Here is a 21,690-nt window from a genome sequence, read left to right as displayed (position 1 = left end):
GATTAAAATGTAAAATGTGGCTGTGGGGGAAGCAGTACAGTATGTGGGCAGCACGATGATAGCACTTAAAATTAGAATTATGGAGCACGTGTGCCTCATCTCAAGGGGAGACCTGACTCACCCAGTCTCCAACCGTTTTACATGCTGCAGGTTGTGCGACTCGAATGCCTTGTCATTCCTAGGCATTCAGCATGTCCCCTCTCCGGTCAGGGGAGGTAATAGCATTAACATCTTAAACCGGTGTGAACTTTATTGGATCTTCACTTTGAAGGCCCGTCCCTTTTCGGTTTAAACTCTAATTGTGATATTGATCATTTTGGTGAAGATTAATTGATGTGCTAAACCCCACTAACACGGCCTCTTTCAGTGAACACGGGTTATATTATTTAGATATTATCTTTATCCATTTTTGGAACCTGAATTGGTGTTTCTCTGTCAGGAGGGCTTTACACTCCCATGGGAGTATTGTTTGAAAGTTTAGCCATGGCCAATTTTCTTTTTTAATGTTCTGCTGTTGTGGTGAGACTAATATTTATGTACACTTTTCTGTTTATAAGTGTCCTATATGGTTTGGATGGGTCTATACGTGTAGATTTTAATTACATTTTATACATTGTTGAACTGATTTTATATACACTTTATACTCTATGTAATCTCTACTCAGAGCCATTAAATATATCTGGACATTAAAATACTCTAAGTCAAATAACATTCATACACCTCTTTACAAGATTATGGAAATGGTGTCCTGTTATACATAAGTTGTTCAGAAGTTGTGTATCTCTCATCCCTTTTTATGGAAATATTAACAATATAGAAACGTGTACATTGTGTGGTCCAATGATTCCCATGCATTGATATTCATTATATATAATCTGACTTAGATTGGGTTAATTTTTCCTATATATTGAGCCAGTGGTTCAGGATAGGATATTGATCTGGGCATTATATAATGATGTAATGGATTTATAACAGTACTACTTATTATTTGCGTGGGATTAATTTATATATCAGTCTGCAGTTTATGTACACGAGGATACAACTCGTGTTGCTTTAAGCTTGGTGTTCACTATACATACAAATAATTAGGAATTTTATCACCATATCACTTACCCATTTACTTTGGGTTTTTGAATATGGAGTTTTATATTTTTATTTAGCATTATCAGGTTTGTCTGTTTCCAATAAAGTTTTTGTCATATTGTGGCCGTGCAGTCCTGGGCATGTATGCTATGTGCACGGCGGGCATCCCCGCGACGCAGTGCGCGATGACAACGTCACCGGCTGTCCATTCTCCTATGGGGTGTGTGCCTGACGCTCGGCTCATGAGTATTGGCAGTGATGTTATGCGCTTGCGCAGGATCCCTTGCTGGTGCGTTATGATGCTATGCGATGGGCGGGGCTTAGTAACATGCGGGTCGCGCTGAAGTCCTGTCCAATGGGGGGGGGAGAAGATTGGCAAAAACACTTCTACATGATGCTTCTCCCAGAGTCTCTGCTCACACGTGAAAGTGCTTGTTGCAGCTTGACGTCAAAGGTGACACTCTTGGGTTTAGGAGCCTGCTAAAGATTGCTGTACAACCACACTACAAACAAAGTGCCCGTATGGCAAGGCAAACGTGTTTCGCGAGTCAAGTCTTGCTTCATCTGAGGTAATTAGTTTGTCAACATAACTCCCCTTAATTGGCAGTAAGAGTACCCATCTGATTGATCCTAGGGGATGATGGATGCCGTGAATGATTTAAAAACCCTAATTGTAACATGAACAAATCTTTGGAAATACTACTATTTTTAAGTCAATAAAAACATAACCAAAAAAGAATAAATATATGAAACCTATCAAAGTGGAATGAAGGATAATCAAAAGTAAGCACATCAACATAAAAATCCAATTAAATGTGATGACTATCTCTTAATTTGCTAGAAGTATGCTTAATAATTATTTTAGGTAGATGTAGCTAATTATGTATGAACAAATGCTTTATATCCTACACTTGTATATACATATTTTTTTTTATTATTTGGAATGGGGATGATCTTGAAACAGCAAATTATAGATTGAGAGTTTCCAAAGTGGTAGAAAATATATACAGTCATGTGAAAAAGAAAGTACACCCTCTTTGAATTCTATGGTTTTACATATCAGGACATAACAATCAACTGTTCCTTAGCAGGTCTAAAAATTATGTAAATACAACCTCAGATGAACACGTGACATATTACACCGTGTCATGATTTATTTAACAAAAATGGAGAAGCTGTGTGTGAAAAACTAAGTACACCCTTACTGCTTCCATAGGAATTAATATGCTAAGTAGCAGACAGGTGCTGCTAATCAAATGCCCTTAAATAATTGATCAGCAAGTGTGACCACCTCTTTAAAAGCCGACGTTTTAGCAGTTTGTTGCTCTGGAGCACTGAGGTGTGTGTTAACACAATGGCAAGGAGGAAAGACATCAGCAATGATCTTAGAGAAGCAATTGTTGCTGCCCATCAATCTTGGAAGGCCATTTCCAAACAATTTAAAGTCCATCATTCTACAGTGAGAAAGATTATTCAAATGTGGAAAACATTCAAGACAGTTGCCAATCTTCCCAGGAGTGGACATCCCAGCAAATTCACCCCAAGGTCAGACCGTGCAATGCTCAGAGAAATTGCAAAATACCCAAGTGTTACATCTCAGACCACAGGCCTCAGTTAGCATGTTAAATGTTAAAGTTCATGACAGTACAATTGGGAAAGGACTGAACAAGTATGGTTTGTTTGGAAGGGTTGCCAGGAGAAAGCCTCTTCTCTCTAAAAAGAACATGGCAGCACAGCTTAGGTTTGCAAAGTTGCATCTGAACAAACCACACGACTTCTGGATCAATGTCCTTTTGGAGACGAGACCAAAGTGGAGATGTTTGGACATAATGCACAGTATATTAAGTGGAGGCTTGCATGGTATTAGCAAACATCGGGCATAGAATTTGTGTTTTGTGCTGATAAAATTTGTTGTTTGTCTGCACTATGGTTCTCCTCTTCTGTCCTTTGAGCTCCGGAAGGATCCTGTGCATTACACCTGGAATAATCTGCCACTGTGTTGAATTTTGTCTACTATTCTGCTCCACTTGTGAGTAGGCTCCCCTACTGTTTGAGAAAAAGGAACAGATTATTGTTATGTCCTGATATGTAAAACCATAGAATTCAAAGAGGGTGTGCTTTCTTTTCTCATGACTATATGTAAAACTATATAACATAAATAATGAAGATAACATTTAAATAAAAAAAAATATATAAAAATTATTTTAAAGAGGTCCTTTTTTAGGAGTGGGGGTACAATTTAAAAAATATATATGCTGGTGGTCCTCGCTATTCATCGGTCCATCTAACGGATTATCTGACGCACACCGCCGCAGATTAACATTAAATCTGCAATCTAATGGTGGTTTGCGGAACTGATTCTGGCAGATAACCGCGATCTGCCTGTACAGGATTGAAGCAGGGGGTCTCAGGAGTTGAACCCCATTAATTTTCGAACCATGGGCCCCCTGCTTCCAGAGATGCATACCTCTGTAGTGGGTGCCGGTAGCTGCTCCAGGGTTCACATGGACGGTTTTCCAAAGTTCCTGGCTCTGGGCTCTACGGACCAATAGGAAGCTGTGAGGTCACCCGGGGCGGCTTCCTACTGGCCCATGTGACTGCAGTTGATACCGGCACCCCCTTTGGAGGTAAGTATCTCTGAAAGCAGGGGGTCCCCGGAGCTGAAATTAATGGGGTTCAGCTCCGGAGACCATCTGCTTCAATGTGTAAAAACAATGGAGAAAAACCACCTCATTTAAAATGATCTAAATATAAATTAGATCTCTGTATATTTTTATATATATATCTATATATTACAATAAAAAGTATTAAAAAAAATGTGTATGAATGGAAAAGCACAGTTGGATTAGCCCATAGGAATTCCACTAAACATTTCTATGTCTTAGTGTAACGATAGGTCAAATGCAAGGAGAGGTAAGGGCAATTCTATTCATTTATAAATTGAACTAATATCCAGCTAATTATTAAAAGCTAGTGTGGGGAGGGTTTTGAAAAGGAGTGCCAAATGGTGATAAAAATACTCGGATAAATGCTGACAGATCTAATTTAAGGCCACGTGGAAATAATGTTTTCAATATATGGATCCAGAAACTCTGTCACCACCCCCTCGTTTCTTTTTACCATTTCAATACCTTTTGGTGGTCGGGCCTGCGGGGTGGTGTCTTCATTATGACTAATAAGGAAATGCTTTGATACTCCATGTTTCATGAAGCCATATATTTCTCTTGTGTTCTAAGAAGCGTATTTTTAGGCTCCTTAAGTCTGTCCAATATGCTGTTTGCCACAGGGGCATTCTAATACGTACACTACATATGCTGTGTTGCTATTGATGAAGTTTGTAATCTCATTTCTTACCCGTACTCTTTGAAGGGATGCTTTTTGAAACTTTCATATCTATATATTGACGTTTCGGCATTGCATTTAAAGCACCCGTGTGGTTTCTCTGTGTACCATGGGACACCTGTTTTTTGTGTTTTTATGGCCACATCTCATTATTTTTCAGTACACTTGGTGCTAAAATGTTAGTATTTTGTTTTTCTGTACACTGTTTGAATGCTCTTGGATTTTTTTCATTCAAATTGAGTCTTTTTTTAAATATTCCAATGTTCATGGAGAATACGGTTGATTACTGGTTCTGTCTTATTATAGCGGGTGATGCATTTAATCTCTCTGCCCTTTTCTGTCTTTAAAAAAAAAAAAAAGACAGATTAAGTAAATCATTCCGGCCAATTTTAGATACTTGATCTAGAAAGCTGATAAGGAGTTCTTTGAAAAAAAAAATATTTTCTTTTTAAGAAGAGTTGTTTTAAGGATTTTGGGTTATAATCTGAAGTAATTTCCTCGTCAGTTTCTGTGAGCTCTTCAGAATTGCCCGTCTGGGATATTGTTTATCTAGTTTGGATGATGTCCACTGCGGCATCAAGGTAGCCATTACAATTAACATTCTAAGTTTGGGTCTACTCATTGATGAGTTCAAGATCCAAAATGGCGATTTTTGTCCATATGAATTTTGCTACTAAATTTCAGATTGAAAGTTTTGACATTAATACATTCTGAAAAGGAGTCTAAAATGTGTATTGCTTTTCCATATAATTAAAACATCCATGAATCTTGTTCATAAAATTGTTTTAAAAAAAAGTGTATCTTCCCAGAAACACATCTAAATATTAGTGTATGATGGTGCAAAATTTGTCCCCATTGCTACTCCGCAGAGTTGAATAAAAGTCCTTTTTTTAAAACAAAATAATTGTTAGTTTAAATTAAATGGGATTTAAAATGTTTGTTCACTGGATGCATGCCCATGTAATTTAAGGAAATGGTCCTTGATTTCGGTCCCCTTTCCGTGTGGTATACATGCAACATATGATGTAACATCACGACACCCAAATAAAATCATCCTCCCATTCCAGATCTCTAACCTTCTGAAAAGGGGTGAATAGTGTCTCGTAGGTGTGATCTTAATGATAAAACCATTGCTTTGGAGGAATGTATCGGAAGCGTGGATAAGTTAGTAGTGAGAGTTAATGCCGGGTATAGTTGGTCTCCCTGGTGGGTTTCTAATATCTTTATAAATTTTGTGGGAGATAAAAAACGTTACCATTTTGGGAAATTTGTTCAAGGAATAAAAGTATTCACTTTTTAATGAAACATTCTCATCACATACTATATTAAGTAAGGATTTCATTTCAGTTAAAACATTTGTGGTGAACACTATTGGTTTTCTGTATGTGTTATCACCTAACAGACGATTTGCCCCTCTAATGCAATTTTTCCTATTCAATAACACAATTTACTATAACCCTTTGTTGGCCTGTTTGATCACGATTTATCTTCTAGTATTGTGATGGCTTTCTTCACGGTCGAATTATATTTGGGTTTGGAATTCTGTTGGCACATTGTCTCCAAAATCCTCTGTTTCCAGATCTTAATGTAGTCAGTTTGGGATTGAACCGGGTAGAAGATGGATTTATTCTTAAGATTATAGTTTACCTGTAATCTTAATTATAGTACAGTATGATGTTTCTGGATATTTGCATATAGGTCTGTCAGGATTTTCTAGATCAAGTCCAAGGGTATAATCAAGGGGAAACTATCAACCGAGGGATAGTCAGACCCTTAATCGCTGACCCTGTTCTCAATTGTGGGTTCTTGTTTTGCATAGTCTAAAGTGTAAAATTTCTTATGTATTAAAATCTATAAAAAGCTAATCTCTTTGGTTTAGTAAATGGAGCAAATGATGGGCCCTTATTGAGTAATGCCATTTCATAAGTGTCACGGCAGACCAAGACTATTACACCAGGGATTGATTCACCAGACAGAAAAATAAGAGTTTATAAAATTAATTTATTGGATAAAAGTTATCCACAACTGTACACAGGTAAACGGACAACACACTCACAACTGGGGTACCCTATAAAACTGGGTGCAGAGAACTTCCTAAAGAGATTTCCCCTGGTTCTTTCTTCCCTGCAGTGTCCTCTGAAACAGGACTCCAGACCTGGCACCAGCACTGGAGTTGACACTGCAGCTGGAATCCCCACTGGAACATAAACTTGAGCTGCAGCTAAAAACTAAAGCCAACAGCTACTCACACCTCACTAGGGGTCTCCCTCCCCACCTTTTTTATGCCTTACGCCCCAAAATTTAAACATTTAAGGCCAGGTGCATTCAATATGACACAGACCCTGATTGGTGGGTTGAAATGCGACATAACTTTAGTTACAGGGAAAGGTCACAGACAACTTTTGCAAGATTCCTCCTGAAAACAAAATTAACCCCTGATCCCTGAAGTGCTTTAACCAGGCTAAGACATAATACATAGATATACATATACATAACACAACTGTATTATTGACTGGTAGGGGTAATGACTGGCTTGACCTTTATTAAACGCAGTCACATTTACCCCTACCGTCACAGTAAGGTGTGAGGGAACGATCTGATTAAAAATGTTGACAGGTTTTATCAATTCGTTATGTAATTTCTCTCTCCTGTTTTTTTTCCACCATTCCCCATTGTCCTCTTCTTCTAGTCTTTTCTGTCATCTTGTTTTTAGTAGTTGTGTTTTCCTCCGGAGCTTCCACCCTCTCCATTAGGTTCTTTTTGTCGTGTCTCTGGCCCACTCCTATAAAAAAAAAGTAGTGTGGTCTTGTCTGTTTTTTGTCTGTCCTATATTCATTATTTTTCCATGGTTCGTAGTATGTTATAACCATTGTAATGTTTCATTAATGGTTTTCTAATTGGTGGAGAACCACAATTTTCAATATTGGAGACCATCGTTGAGTTTCACCATAAGTGTTGACCTCGGGTTGTGGTCTTCATGAGTTTTAAATGGTGGCTTTGCAAGCTCTGGTCACTGCAACTGACCTGTAGTTAAATCGGAAAATGCTGGTCTTGGCAAATGTGGACACAAAAAGCAAATTACACATCAAAAAAATTTGAACCCCCTTAAATAAAAAATAAAGAAAAAAAGCTGTTACATAATGTAGAGAATTGATCATCATTTCATTTCAAATGCAATAATTGTCACTTTAACTTTAATCTAATGGGTCCCTCCATATGCACAACATACGATGCTCTGAAGGATGTTGGGATATTATGCCGATTTTGTTACCGGGATTTATTTATTTTTTCAATGTGGTTCTTAATTTTCAGTTATGATCCTAAACACTTATTGTGAAAATGTGAAATAGTGAGAGCTATATCTATATATCACTTATAAATCAATCTGACCATGAAGCACACATGACACTATAACTTAAAGTGAGACTCAAGTGTATATAAAAAAAAAATGGAATGCAGATCGCAGCTGGAATCCCAGAACGAAACAACCCAGTAGTTCTTCTAGAACTAGAGATGTTCCATGACAGATTTTGGCCTGGGACAGTTGTGTGCGGCCAAACTAGGACCCGTGCATGCATTTTTAGTATGATCCAATTAAATAGCGCAAGGCAACCTAAAAAGTGGGTGCAACACATGATTAAAAAAAGGGAACAAAGGCAGAATATTCTCTTCCTTATTATACAAATAAGTGCTAATAGATCCAGTTGTATTTAAATCGATTTAGTTCTTATACATGGGACATATTTATTAAGCAGTGCTATTCGATAAAACGCCTTCCGGCACCAGACTGCCCGTTCAACTAACAGCAGAGCACTGCTAATTAAATATGGCTCTAAATGTCTGTCCCCCATAGCAATAGAAATATTTTTCTTAAATGAGCAGTGTAATTGTCTTAGAATAATTGGTCCACATAATATCATTTTTAAATTATTATTATTATTTTTTTTTTTTTTTTTAAACCTTTGATTCAAGGGAAAAAGCTGTTTTTATTTTGGCAGTGTCTTCTAATCTTATCTGGTCATGGCATCTTAATTACTTTATAAATAACAAAGAAAAGAGAGCATCAAAAAGAGATGATCATAATAGAGCAGTGTTTCCCTACGGGTTCCTTGACACCCTGGGGTTTCGTGTGGATCAAAAGGGGTCTGCGGGATATCCCCCATCTCAGAACTGGGAAGTTGCTATTGGGCTAGGCAGTTGCCCAGCAGCAGCCAATCCGGAGGAGATGCCAGGAGAAGCAGCATGGGCCATAGCAAGGTGAGGCTATGGCTGTCGTGTGTTCTGCTCTGTCCTGTTGGGGCTGAGGTGTGTGTGTTGAGACTGCCCTGCTGCTGGTGTGTTCTGTGACTGTCTCTCTGTCCTGTCTTTCTGTGACATTGTCCTGTTGTAGGGGTGCCTCGGCATCTGAGTGCTGAGGTTACGGGTGCTCTCAGAGAAAAAAGGTTGAAAACTACTGTAATAGATATTAGATGAGTGTAAATAACCTCCCAAAGCAGGGATTGCGTGGCAATAAACTTTTCTGAAGAAAAAGGCATTAATGCCCAACATTTATTCTGTTAACACTCATCTGTTATTAGTTCGTTTTGGTTTTAGGAAACAGTTCCTCTTTATTAAATTATATTTATAAATATAATTTTTTGTGATCTACAGTGTAATTCAGACTGAAGGTCCCAAGATTTTATTTTTATTTTAAACTCAACTGAAATTTCCCAATCTAAAGGTACAACATGTAGTTTGGTCAACCATTAACAATTGCTGCTGTTATTGCATTTTCCTCCCATTCTCCTACACCAGGCAAAGGTAATGCATGCAAAGGTGAGCTGTCCTGATGTTAAACTTGTCAACCCTGTCTTACAGGCACATTTAGAGAAAATCCAAGCAGTTTAAAAAAATATATATTGTTTTAATATATGCGACATTTGATTACCTTTTTATTGAAAACTAATTACCTAATCTGCTGATCGATTAGTTCTCCTGAGATCGGTCAGCAAAATCCTGCTTCATAGGGTTCACTAAATGGCCGCCTTTCAGTTTCTATAGAAATCGAAGGATGCTCAGTATATTAAAGCTCATTTCAAAATGGCAAAGAGTTGAATTTTAAAACATTTATTTTTCAGTATTATCTAATAATATAGAACTGATTTTATTTAAAAAAAATTTTTTTTTTTTAAATACAGACGTCCCCAGCAGGTGATTGTGTGATACATTGGGAGCAAATGTGCAAGTAGATCCACTATTTTACTCATTTAGCACTTGTATCCTTTCTGCCTTTATTCGTGCCATGGGTTTTGTTGATTAGAGGCGGGACTTTTTTGCTCTTTTCATATTTTGTTTCCTTTGTGGTTTATAGGCCTAGTGGGACGTCCTTTCCTTTTTGTGCCAGTATGTGTAAACTTCCTATTGTGTATGTTAAGCTATTCTGCAGCACAATACACCATACGGTGGCACTTTATAGATAAAATATCAGTGTAATAATAGTAATATGATCAGAAATTACAAAGGTATAAAACCTCACGCAATTGGTTTTGTTGAATTTGGGGAATTGAATGAAAGGCCCTGTGTTGATTTGCATGGTCAAAAAAGGCATATTTGTGTTTTTGGAGAGTTTTTTTTGGTGAAACTTACTGCAGTTTGGTGTCAGATTTGTTCTGTAAGATCGCTATTCAATAGTCAGTGACACAGTTTCCCAGTGCTGGAGAAGTTTGGTTCAATAAAAATGGGAATAAAGTATCTTTCTGTACTTTGAAAGGACCTCACAGCACAGAATATAGGCTGAAGTAAGCTATTCATGGCTGGTGTTTTCTGGGCGGAGATTCATATCCTCCGAATGTTTGTCAACTTTGAATTTGATAAGGTTGGATGCAGGCGTCGGATCTCGACTGCCTAGCACCTGGGATGACCCGCGTTCCTTTCATCACAGGAATGATGAACAAGGTAACATTGAGGACAAGCTGTGGTGTGTGTTTTTTAAAATTTTTTTGTAACAGTCTTTTTATTGAGTTGAGGGTACAGAAAAGAAAGGAAGTGAAGGGAAATCTGCATATTCACAAGCTGTGTTTTTATATGCAAACGTTAATGTCAGCTCTTGAGAATAAGCTGCCGTCACAGGGCAAATCTTGCAAAAATGACACCTCCGGAAGAATCCATGTTGTGTTTTAAATAAGGTGCCAGGGAGTCTGTCGTGCGCTTCGGTGTAATTACACAGGTCTGGAGGTATCAGACACTGGAGTGATTGCGAGGGAGCTGTGCAGGGCCACAGAAACAACCGGTGCAGGGGGATAGAAATACTACTTCACCTGCTTCTCCGGTTTGGGACCCACTCTCCTCGCCTGCTCCTGCGTGCCACCGTCAAGAAGTATCAGGGAAATGGTGGATATTCGGCGCAGACATGCGCAGTAGCGCCGAATATCCACCATTTCCCTGTGTTTTAAATAAGACTATTTTGCCTCTTTAACCAATTCAATGAATGTATTGCCATTTAACTGTAACCTGCATTGAGCCATTAAAGAGGAAACCAGTACAAACATTTTAAGTATGCAAATCTGTTTCTGGTTCGGGTCCAATGAGTTCCAGCATGATCATAATGTTCCATTTTCATTTGGATTAAATGTGTTTTTAAATTTTATTTATAATATCTATTCTACACAGTCCTCGCTCTGCTCTGAACGCCTTTTTTTTTTTTAATTTTATTTTTTTATCTATTTAATGCTTTGCTGGCTGAATGTTCCCCCAGATAACACAACACATAACATTGTTCCCCCAGGTATTACAATGTATCCTGTTATAACTCCATGTCAGAGTTTCCATAGGATTCGGTGGCTGTGTTGGTGCCGAATGTCACAACATAACCAACCAGTAAAGCGTCCGAGGGGATGAGGACTTGTAAGCCGACCATTACAAGTTGGAGAAACATTAGTGAGACGAAATCAGACTTGGATGTGACCTTAGGTGGCAGGTTATTAGAAAAAAGTGTGTATATATATAATTCATGTCTGTGTTTGGAGTGAGCTCACCTTGCCTGCATTCTTGTGCATCACCTAGCTGCCTGGAATATGGACTAACGTGTTTGTTTCCGCCTGCATGTACTACCTGAATAATGTTGCCCTTGCTGTGTTTAAGTTCCAGTTCGGCTGTATCTGTATCCCATATACTCCTGTAAAATAAACGTGTTGGTTAACAGAACTGACGTTACCCTTGTAATCTGTGCATATAAATAAACGGTCGCTGGTTGGGATTAGGGGAACGTATGCAACACTGCCTTTGATTTCTTGGCTGCTGACAAATCTCTTCCAGATTTGGTTTGTCTGTTAATACTTCCACTGTTCCTCCTTCCTCTCTGAGTAGTTCTAGCATTTCCCAATGCCACCTGTAAAAGTTACTGCTCAAGGGAAGTCGTCTTGTTTCCGGCTTGCTTTAGAAGCCATCACATAGCCATGTGTAAATGAGGTTCCCTTTTAGCTTCCAAAGCCATGCCTTTTTTTCCTACTGTTGTACTGTATGCTGTTTGTTATATTTGCAATGTTCTTGATCATTGTAGCTAAATTACAATGCTTTTTGTTGCCTGCATTCTATTGTTTGCACATGCATGCACCTAAACTCCTGTTACTCGCTACTCACTACTGCTGAGCAAAATCCAGGGGCTAGTGGGAGATTCATTCCAGATTTTCACTGCTTGATGCAGTCCTCTATGTGCTGCATGTTTGAAATCCTTGTTGCGCAAAACCGTTCTCGACATTTATATTGGGGTTAAAGGTGACCAGTGGCGTTTTGTAACTGCAGTGATCTTTGCCATAGTTATCTAGGCTCTTAAAAGGTAGCCATGATAATCGTCCAAGGTACTAAAATGTAGCAGGTTGTCTTACGCCTCCTATGTTCTGATATGGTAAACGCACACAAGAAAATCAAGCATTCCCTAAAACTATTTAGTGACACGGACAAAATTAGAATAATCTGACCAGTGTCACTCATTTATCCTGCTTTGGTTACATTGGGAATCTTTCATACCTGGCATTGGAGTCTTGGAAAGCAGAAGGCACCTTTTTAACACCAGTTTCCAACATTTTGAAGACTGGCTGATATTGTCCATCCCCTGGCTATAAAAACATAGCCTCCCAGCAACTTTTTAGTACAGGGTGTTATTGCATTGAAATATTTTTTTTTTAAATTAATATTAATATCTATATCTATCAACTGTTCCTTGCAAGAATATCTTAATCCCACAGTCCGTTTTCAGATTAAAGTTCAAAATTTCTCTGAATTTTGCAACGGTTTTAAAACATTTTCTCCTATCACTGAAAGTTTTATCATATTCTCGCATGTATTTGGGGTAAGAGCGCGCGGAGCAGAACTTCACAGCAACGGGGTGGAGGAAACCACGTGTCCTGATTCTGCATAACTACACCATTGTAAATATGATGGGAATTTCTGAAATACTAAAATGTCCATAATGCCTGTTAAAATGGACCCTTTACACACAACTTTGGTGTTTACTGAAAGAGAGAAGAACCTCAAAGTGAAGTTTTGGTTTGCTAGGGTCATATCTAGTGGATTCTTTCGCAAATAGCACGTTGTATACTTAATCTTGACGAAAGCATTGTTTGATATGGATATACTGTAACCTTTAATTGAGCAGCATAGATATTAGCGCTAAAGTTCTCCGGGACTTCTGGCTTTTGTATTCTTCCACCGGAGAGGTATTTAAAAGTTATGATTAGGGAGGGATTTTCCTTTGAAGCATCTGACTTCAGCCATATATAAAATAGTGGGTGTGTATCTCTCCTGTAATAGGCTGGCATTTTAGCAATGATTTCGTCAGACGAGACATTGAATATTGCCTATCTTGTCACTTGTTTCTCAATGCCTGTGTGACAACTGGTGCGCACACAGTTTGTCGACCAATTTATCACAAAAGCTTAGAAGTGCCCTTCATCCTATTCACACTCTGTACAGTGGAAATCTAAGAGAGGCACATTTACATATTTGCCTAATTCCTCTGGAAAATACTCAAGCTTGTACTGTTTCAGAAGATGCTAGAGATATGAGGGTAAAGGATGAATATCAATGCACAGGAGCCTCGATCAAACTGACAAATTAAAGATGGCTCTCTTCTTGCCCCTTTACTGCGAGTCATGTAGCCTGGCTTTAATCATGCATTTTTATTCTTTACACATTTGTGGTTATACCGAGCCAGGACATGAGGTTTTCTCTTCCCATTCTTGTGACCTTATATTCCACACTACTTGAAGCCTAGTGTATTGCATGCTCCAGTAGCACGAAGCAAACACCCCAGAAGCTTGTTCCAGTGCATTGTAATAACCTCCATGGAACAAGGTGGAGCAAAACCATATTTGTGTACTAGCTCAGGGGTGCTCAACTCCAGTCTTAAGTCTTAAAGACCCCGGCTCTCCCAAAAAGGTCAGGTTTAAAAAATATGCCTGCATCAGCACCATAGCTCTGTCAAAGTCTGTACCATGTGTACTGAAGCAGGGATATCCTTTAAAGCAGGAGTGCAAGCTGCCGGATTCCCCCCCCCCCCCCCCCCCTTTAATATGTGCATCAATACAAGCCACACAAGTAATTGGCCAGGTTGCCGATTGATCCGCTCTACTGTGATTGATCGGCAAATATTCGGCTTGGGGGTTCACTAAATGGCTGTCGGTACAGCAGAAGAGGACCAAAGCTGCAAATTTCAGTGGGGAGGATTGTGTGACCCGACAGTCACTAGATACAATTGGTGCACAGCTAGAGAGGGCAGGGTTCAAAAAGGGGTGTGCCAGAGCCTGTTTTAGAAGAGGAAGGGGATGGGACTTTGTAAATGGTTGCTATCGATACACAAATTGCTTGCTACATTATAAACACACACAATCCCAGCAATATCAAGAAACCCCAAAAACCGTATATTTGTCACATTGGATGTAGCATTGGGCTTTTCTGTCTTTTGTTGTTACATTATAATACAGTAAAAATGTCATTTAGAGTTGTTTAAAAACAAAAATTACAAGTATTTTCTCTTAGTACAGAACTGATTTTATTTAAAAAAAAAAAAAAAATCACGTCAGGTTTTAAAGCTGCAGACCCAGCAATATCCTACCTGTTGAGGGTTCTTGAGGAGTGGAGTCGAGCACCCCTGTACTAGCTGAAACAAAGTATTGATCTTCTCCTTGGTTTGAAAAAAAAAAAAAATCTTGAATCTTCCGACAGGATGAAAATCCCCTTAATGGTTTCAGAATATAAAATAAGTTTGGGGAAATACTACTTTGTTTGACTTCTTCCATGCCGGGAAATTACAATGATATTCTTTCTACTACAAATGGTTTCTCTCCTAGTTAGTACAGTGCAGCTGTACTAGGCCGCACTTATAGTGCGCGCGACGGGTGACGTCACCTGTCGCCGCTAGCAAAAGTTGTAATTCGCTTTGCGCGGTGTCGCGGGTGAGCAGGTCATTGATTGGTTCAGAGGCTGTCACGTGGCGACAGCCTCTGAAAATTCAAATTTGACCAGCTTCCAAATTTCGCGCCGCGCTTACTATAAGTGCACGCGACTGCGGCAATACATTTGTTTTCGGGCGACGTCGCCGGCACTATAAGCACAGCCCTAGAGTGCAGACTATTATATAGTGAGTCTACAAAATCTAAGTTCATAAAAAGTTAAAATATCGTATTGTTCCATTCAAACAAATACTCTTTGTAACAATACCATAGAGGATACAATGTCCCTTTATCAATGTGGGACTAGTATTGCTGCACCATCATTTTTTGGCACATTTTTAGCTTTAACTAGCGGCTGCAAATGTGCGTACCAAGATAGATGCCTTGACAGTTGTAGCATACATAAGCTACAGTCCGTTGTATGGGTACAATGCATAAGCAGGGAACCAGAGCCTTGCTATTGTGGTGTGTCTCAAATGTTAATGGAGTCAGGGCAGAGTCTGAATCAGCTCACCAGATGCGTTACTAAATGTAGAATTGTTTTATTTTCCGTCTTGCAGATGGGGTCGAGGATTTGGCCTGTTGGGTTCCATCTTTGGAAAGGACAGTGTAATGAATCAGCCAAACAGTGTCTTTGGACTTGTATTTTATTTACTACAGCTGCTGCTCGGTAAGTACTGTACCAGCCCAGCGTCCTGCGCTGATCACTCATCTTATTCTCTGAAAAAAGTCACCAGCATTGCTAAAAAAATACCAATTACTTTAATTCAAGAGAGCAGTTGTCAGCATTGAAAGAGGTAATTCAATTTAGTGGGTCAAACCATCTTTTGAAACCATCATCAGTGTAATTGACTTCCTCTAGAAACATTCAATCACCCTTAAAGTAACTGTTTTACTTCTTTCTATTTTGTGAAAAATGAATATGTATTGAATGCAAGCATAACCCCTACTTATGTTTCTGTGACTAATGACAGCGCTATAACTACTTTGCTTACAAGAAAGCGAAGCTAACGATTTTCATGGCTGATACGTTTTATCACAAATACATTTGCACGTTGTTACAAAGCATGTGTTTACCGTGGACCTGTTAAGTTTTGAAACATTTATTTGTAAAATACTTGTCCCTTGTTTTTGGTTAAGGTGTTTTTCAGTTGCACCTAAAGCAACAGTTCCCCTGACACCCCCCTCCCCCTGCCCCGCAAACCTAACCCCAGCCCCATTTTCTTTTACAGAATTGGAACAAAGAGGTCCTCAGAGCTGAACTGTGTCATTTTCTGCCCTGGGGACCCTCTGATTCCCAAGATACTTATTACCAATGGAGGCCTCCGTCGCGGCACGTTGTTGTCCCTCGTCATGCGGGACATTTAAAGAGCTATTTTGTTTCCCTGGGAGGGGACTGAAATGCTGGTACCTTAATCAGCAAGTACAGTATCTTGGGAGCCAGGAGGTAGCCTCTGGTTCCCATCCTGTAAAAAAAAAAAATGTTTATTTTTTAGTGTTATACTCTTAAAATTAAAAATGTATGTGGTAATAGTTGCTTGTATGTTTGTGTTGGAACACGGGGGAAAAGTTCTATCGTCTCGTTGCAAGTTTTATATTTGTGGGGAAAGGGTATCAAAAACTTGACTGCAGGGTGGGGTGCTATGCAGTTTGGGTGCAGTGCTTTAGAGGCACCTCTGGCATTGAAGGAGTTAAGAATACAATTTGATATAGGGGAGAAGGGGGCACATTTGGACACACTTAAGTTGTATAGCTTCCATGGAGTCTCTGTAAACGTCTGTGCATTTGTGATAGTGGTGCTGGAATGCCTGAACCATGCTGCTGCTTTTTAATCTAAAACCACTGTCCTGCCCTTTTTTAATAAATCAGGAATAAAGTAAACCATAAAAGGGGCAACATTTTCCATGTCTGCCCCATGCCGGGGCAGATATGGACAGGCATGAGGGGGAGCATTTGGACATAGACTATTTATTAATGGAAATTAAAACAAAGCATGTCAAATCTTGTTTAATTGAAATGATGAGCAAGTAAACACACAGAACAAAAAGCATGCAAATAACAAAAATGCCTGTGAAACTGGAACATGGCATATTGATAAATAACATTTGTATAAAAAATATATAGCCTACATTTCACAAGTATGTCAAATCCGCATTGAATTGCATGATTGTAAGTGATCGGGAGGATGTTCCCACAGCAAGAACACTGTCCGATTGTGCCTCACATCTCAGTGTCTGAATGTGCCCCAGCTGCCATTTTGGGAAAAAAAGTCCCCTACATACTCACTTCCACTTTTACTTGGTCTAGGAGCCTCACCAGTTGCTTAATAAATGTAGTTTATGATGCTCTAAAGCTCTGAACAATAACTGTAAGCATGTCATGCATAAAGTGTTACAATCACAGATGGAAATACTTTTAACAGTTTTTTTTTTTTTTTGTTTGTTTTTCCTCACTCTTAAGTTTTGGCCAAATCGGCTGTAAAAACATGTGCGCATAGGGAGTCACAGGGCTCTGTTGTGAGAACTGTCAAGCAATTTTATTTAGTTGCAAGCAAGCAGGAGGCATTGTCCGCATTAATCCCTACAAACTTACATGTGTAAATGTATATATTTGGTAATCGAAGTGGAGAATTCCTTCTATTTAGCCTTGTTTTGCAATTTCATATGCTCTCGCTTGATTGCGTTCTAAATTAAACGCCACAAAAAAAGTGTCAAATATACATTTTATACCACTTCATCTTTCTAAATGATAAAGCATGAAGTTTATATTGAAAGCACAGGATAAGTTATGACTTGAGGTGCTATACGCTGTTGCATTGCATACTATTTAAGTGGTACATTTGCTTTAAAAGAAAAAAACAGCATTGCCATTTACAGAAACAGCTGCAGGTTGCACTGCATTGATATCCAATCTCTGCCTCCTGTCTTCATAGAAGGCCTCTGGTGTCTTGGGCAGTATGGTTACAGCCCTTCTAGTATAAAAGCTTGAGGTTTTTGGATGCTGTTCCACTTGGCAACATAACTTGTAACTGAAATAGTAGTACAAAGAACATGAACATTGTAGCGATGGAGGGGTGGTGGGCCCAGTAATAAAGGGGTTACACCCCAAAGGGGCACCCCTACCATCGTATGGGAGGCGAGGGGTTAACGGTTATGTTTATTTGTGTTTTTATGCCCCTGCCTCGGTGCAGAATGTGTTTCCCCCTGGTTACATGTATTTCTCCCCTTACAGCGTGTGCATGCAACACATACACTGGGATCAGGTCGGGAGGGCAAGGGTGAATTGCATTAACATGTTTATGGCCCTTTGTTCCCATTCCGCCCCTTCTATCCCCATTTGCAGCCCGTCCCATAGGCTGCCATTGGAGCTCCATGCAAGTCTATGGAGATTTCTATGGTTTTGGTCTGATATCAGAAAAGACCAACAGGTGGCGCCCGAGTACGAGCATTACTCCTCCATTGAAATGAATGGAGTAATGTATTTCAATGAGGATTTCTCGAGTCCGACCTCCAAGGACGAGTTGGATACCGGCCAAACCGCAATCCCCGAAAGCGGATACAATTTCAATAAAGAGCTTTTGATCACTCAATTGGCGTGGGAACTTGGTCACGGCCAAGTTCATCCATATTAAAATTGTATCTCCGGTCCTAGGGCAGGTAGCGGTCCAATTCTTTTTGCCCCTAGCTCAGTGGGACCCCCTTACTCGACCCCAAAAGGGTCCGACGGGCAATGGCCATGGGAAAGGGTCGCGGCGGCTACGGGGGTCGCCTTATTGACCACAATGGCGGAGAAAGGCCGCATGGCTTTAAAACCCCAAGTCCAAAAGTGTGAAAAGTGAAAACCCATATCTCCAGCTCTGTAAGGACTAGAGGGCAGGGATTTGGCCACCATGTAGTCACTGCTCCTGCATGATTGCATGGCAATTTCCAGCCCTCTCCGATCAACCGAACGGAGTATGGGTTGTTGTTTAATGTGTGGTTCTGCCATTGACTTCAATGGCAGAGAAATGCAATTTATAAAACGTGTCGTTTTTAAAATTTATTACTGTAACTCCGGTTCGGCGGGTCGCAGCGAGCTGAAACGTGGCCACCCTGTAGAGTTCCCTACAGCATGGGGGTCTGGCAAGTTTTAGCCCGCTCGGCCCAACCGAACGGAATATTTTGATTTATATAAAATATTGTAACTATACTGTATTTTATGCCTGGTAGAAAGCCAGTGAAAACCCCTGACCCATACGGTATGTTAATGTGCAGGGGGCGACAGTGTGTCTACACAAAGGCCACTGATCAAAGGCTCATCCCCCTGGTTTGTATATACAGGGTGGACAGAAAGCAGGACATGGCCTTTCACAAAGTGTCATAATTCACACCTTTAGTCAGGTTTCCCCGCCGCAGATCCCCATCTGGCAGACTTGGCTGCGCCAACTCTTTTGAGTGGGGCTATTAAAATGGGAGCCTGACTAAGGGATTGTGCGCATGTGCCAGCTACCTGGGGGCAGGTACCAAAGTGCTTCCCACGATTAGCTGGCAAAAGGTTATTGGGTACAGATAATTAATTGTCAACCAATATCTGAGAACCAATGTTGGGGATAGAGCCCAAATCCTTTATAACTGATTGCCAGCTCTATGCCCAATGTTCGTGACTACATCTTACTGATACCTGATGCCTTGATGAATTGCTAATCCGAATCCTGATGACTTCATTGCCCCATTCCCCACGTAAGTGTATATATTCTGTGTGTTATTTGTTCAATATTGTGTGTTCACCTTCCCTGAAGGAACAAACTTTCTTTATCATATCACAGTCGCATTCAATTCAACCCAGTTATTTTGGTGTATATTATAACCCTTGAAGCTACCGTGATGACCATTTCTAACGTTTCATAGCTGAAGATCTAAAATCCGCAATTTGATTTGAACGTAACCCTGCTGTAGGGATAAACCACAAGCTGCAGGGCCCTGTACAATGGCGCGGCTAACACTTCTCTGCTCTGTTACAGGTATGACGGTGAGTGCCGTAGCAGCGTTGTTGCTCATGACCTCCTCCATAGTGTCAGTCATGGGGTCCCTGTACCTGGCCTACATCTTGTACTTTGTGCTGAAGGACTTCTGCGTTATCTGCATCGCCACCTATTTGCTGAACTTCATTCTCCTTATCATCAACTACAAACGACTAGTTTACTTGAACGAGGCCTGGAAACAGCAGCTGCAGGAGAAAGACGAATGAGGCCTCTTGAACTCTGACTCACAGCCGAGGGACACTGCTTCCTTAACGTTTATTTTGCAGTACATTGATATTGGTTGGGGGGCAGTTTTGCAAGAAAAAAAAAAAGAACAATCTTAACAAATTTTTTTTTTTCTATTATTATTATTACTTTTGACTGACCGGGCCCTGGATATATATGTATATTTGCTATGGCACTTCTCAATTTGAAATGGATGGATGCAAGAGTGAGGATAACTTAAACAAGAGTGACAAGCTTTAACTGTACTTTCCAAGGTGTTTTATTGTAAGGCACATTTTCCAATATAGGCAACGGTTGCTTGCAACAGCTCCTCCTCCCCTCTCGTGCCTCCCTGTGTCCTATGTGTGTTTGTCTAACCTTCAATGCGGGTATTTTTGAAAAGATCTAATCATGAGGATATGTAATTGGCTAAGAATTTGCGTTGCCATGTTCCCTTGGTGGCTGTCATGTGTCTACAGAGAACGGTAGGTACAGCAAAACATAATGTCCATTTTTGTTTTCCATGTACATTATGGTAGTCTGATATAGTTTTTACCCCTTCACTACATTGTAAAGAACTGCAAACATCTGGCAACTTTGTTTTTTTTGTTTTTGGCCAGATCTAGAGGATCTTTATGGATGGGTAGTAATTTTGAATGGTATCTGTAGTGACTTTTGTGCCGATTTAAGTGAAAAGTAAGGATTGCATTAAGTTGTCCAGCCATGCTAATTGTTTTGTGGCGAAACGGTCTTTTGACATCACGTCAGTTGCTTGGTTAGTTCGTTAATTGCACTGCAAGCTTTGGCCGATCAAGAGGCGCGACATACAAACCTCTCCACACGGAGGGAGATTCTCAGTTTGAAGTTCGACTTAGCTGCTTATGACCAGTAACCTAAAATCTGCAAACAAAATGGATCGTAGGTTTGTGCAAATAAGATGGTTCAAGTGTGTTATGATTGGAAAGTCAAGAACATATCGTAGTAAAGGACCGCCTTTAACTATTTGAGGGCCTGAAAACTGGGTTATTTTTTTTTAGTGCAGATAAGCTTATAAACGGAGAGACAAAGGGGACTAATCACAGAAGTGTGATAGCCATTATCTCTTTATGGTAGTTGCACTTCAGTGAATAGACCCTTCAGATCTGGATCTGGACCATGTGTTGGTCTTCTACGGGAAGGCATTATTTTAGTAGTTCAGAAAAACAAGGACCGCTTTTATAATGAAAGTGGGTGATAGTTTTATGGATAGAGCTACACCTAAAAAAAAAAAAAAAGAACCTGTTAATGTTCCATGCAGTATATTTTCTATCTTTTTATAGATTATGAATGGGATACTTTTCACCATTCAACTGGCTTGTTTTACATTTTTATTTGTCAGTTTGATGTGTACACCTTTTTTTTAGGACACTTGTCACCTTGTGTTTACAGGCCATTCAGTGCTGCCCTGTTCTGAATCTTGAGAGCTAGGGAAGAGGCTAAATTCCCTTTTTAATAATCCCTCAGAATTACTCTGATTTTTGCTAATAAATCTGATTAGGGCTTTTAGAAGCAGGGATCATGTTAACGCTGTCAACGGGTGTGACTTGCCCATTTGGAATTTTAAAAAATTTAAAG

General features: G+C 39.7%; 1 protein-coding gene across 1 annotated transcript in view; it reads left to right on the top strand.

Annotated features, from left to right (window-relative positions):
* VKORC1L1 (vitamin K epoxide reductase complex subunit 1 like 1) overlaps nt 1–21,381 on the top strand; it is a 38,202-nt gene extending 16,821 nt beyond the window's left edge. Inside the window, exons 2-3 of the mRNA XM_075589921.1 lie at nt 15,413–15,522; nt 19,852–21,381. Coding sequence (XP_075446036.1) covers nt 15,413–15,522; nt 19,852–20,078 — 337 coding nt within the window. The 3' untranslated portion in view covers nt 20,079–21,381. The remainder of the gene's footprint in view (nt 1–15,412; nt 15,523–19,851) is intronic.
* Nucleotides 21,382–21,690: the final 309 nt, after the last annotated feature.

Source organism: Ascaphus truei, chromosome 3 (genome assembly GCF_040206685.1).
Source record: "Ascaphus truei isolate aAscTru1 chromosome 3, aAscTru1.hap1, whole genome shotgun sequence".
Lineage (NCBI taxonomy): Eukaryota > Metazoa > Chordata > Amphibia > Anura > Ascaphidae > Ascaphus > Ascaphus truei.
The sequence above is the reverse complement of the archived record's forward strand: the minus strand, read 5'-3'. Positions and strand labels throughout refer to the sequence as shown.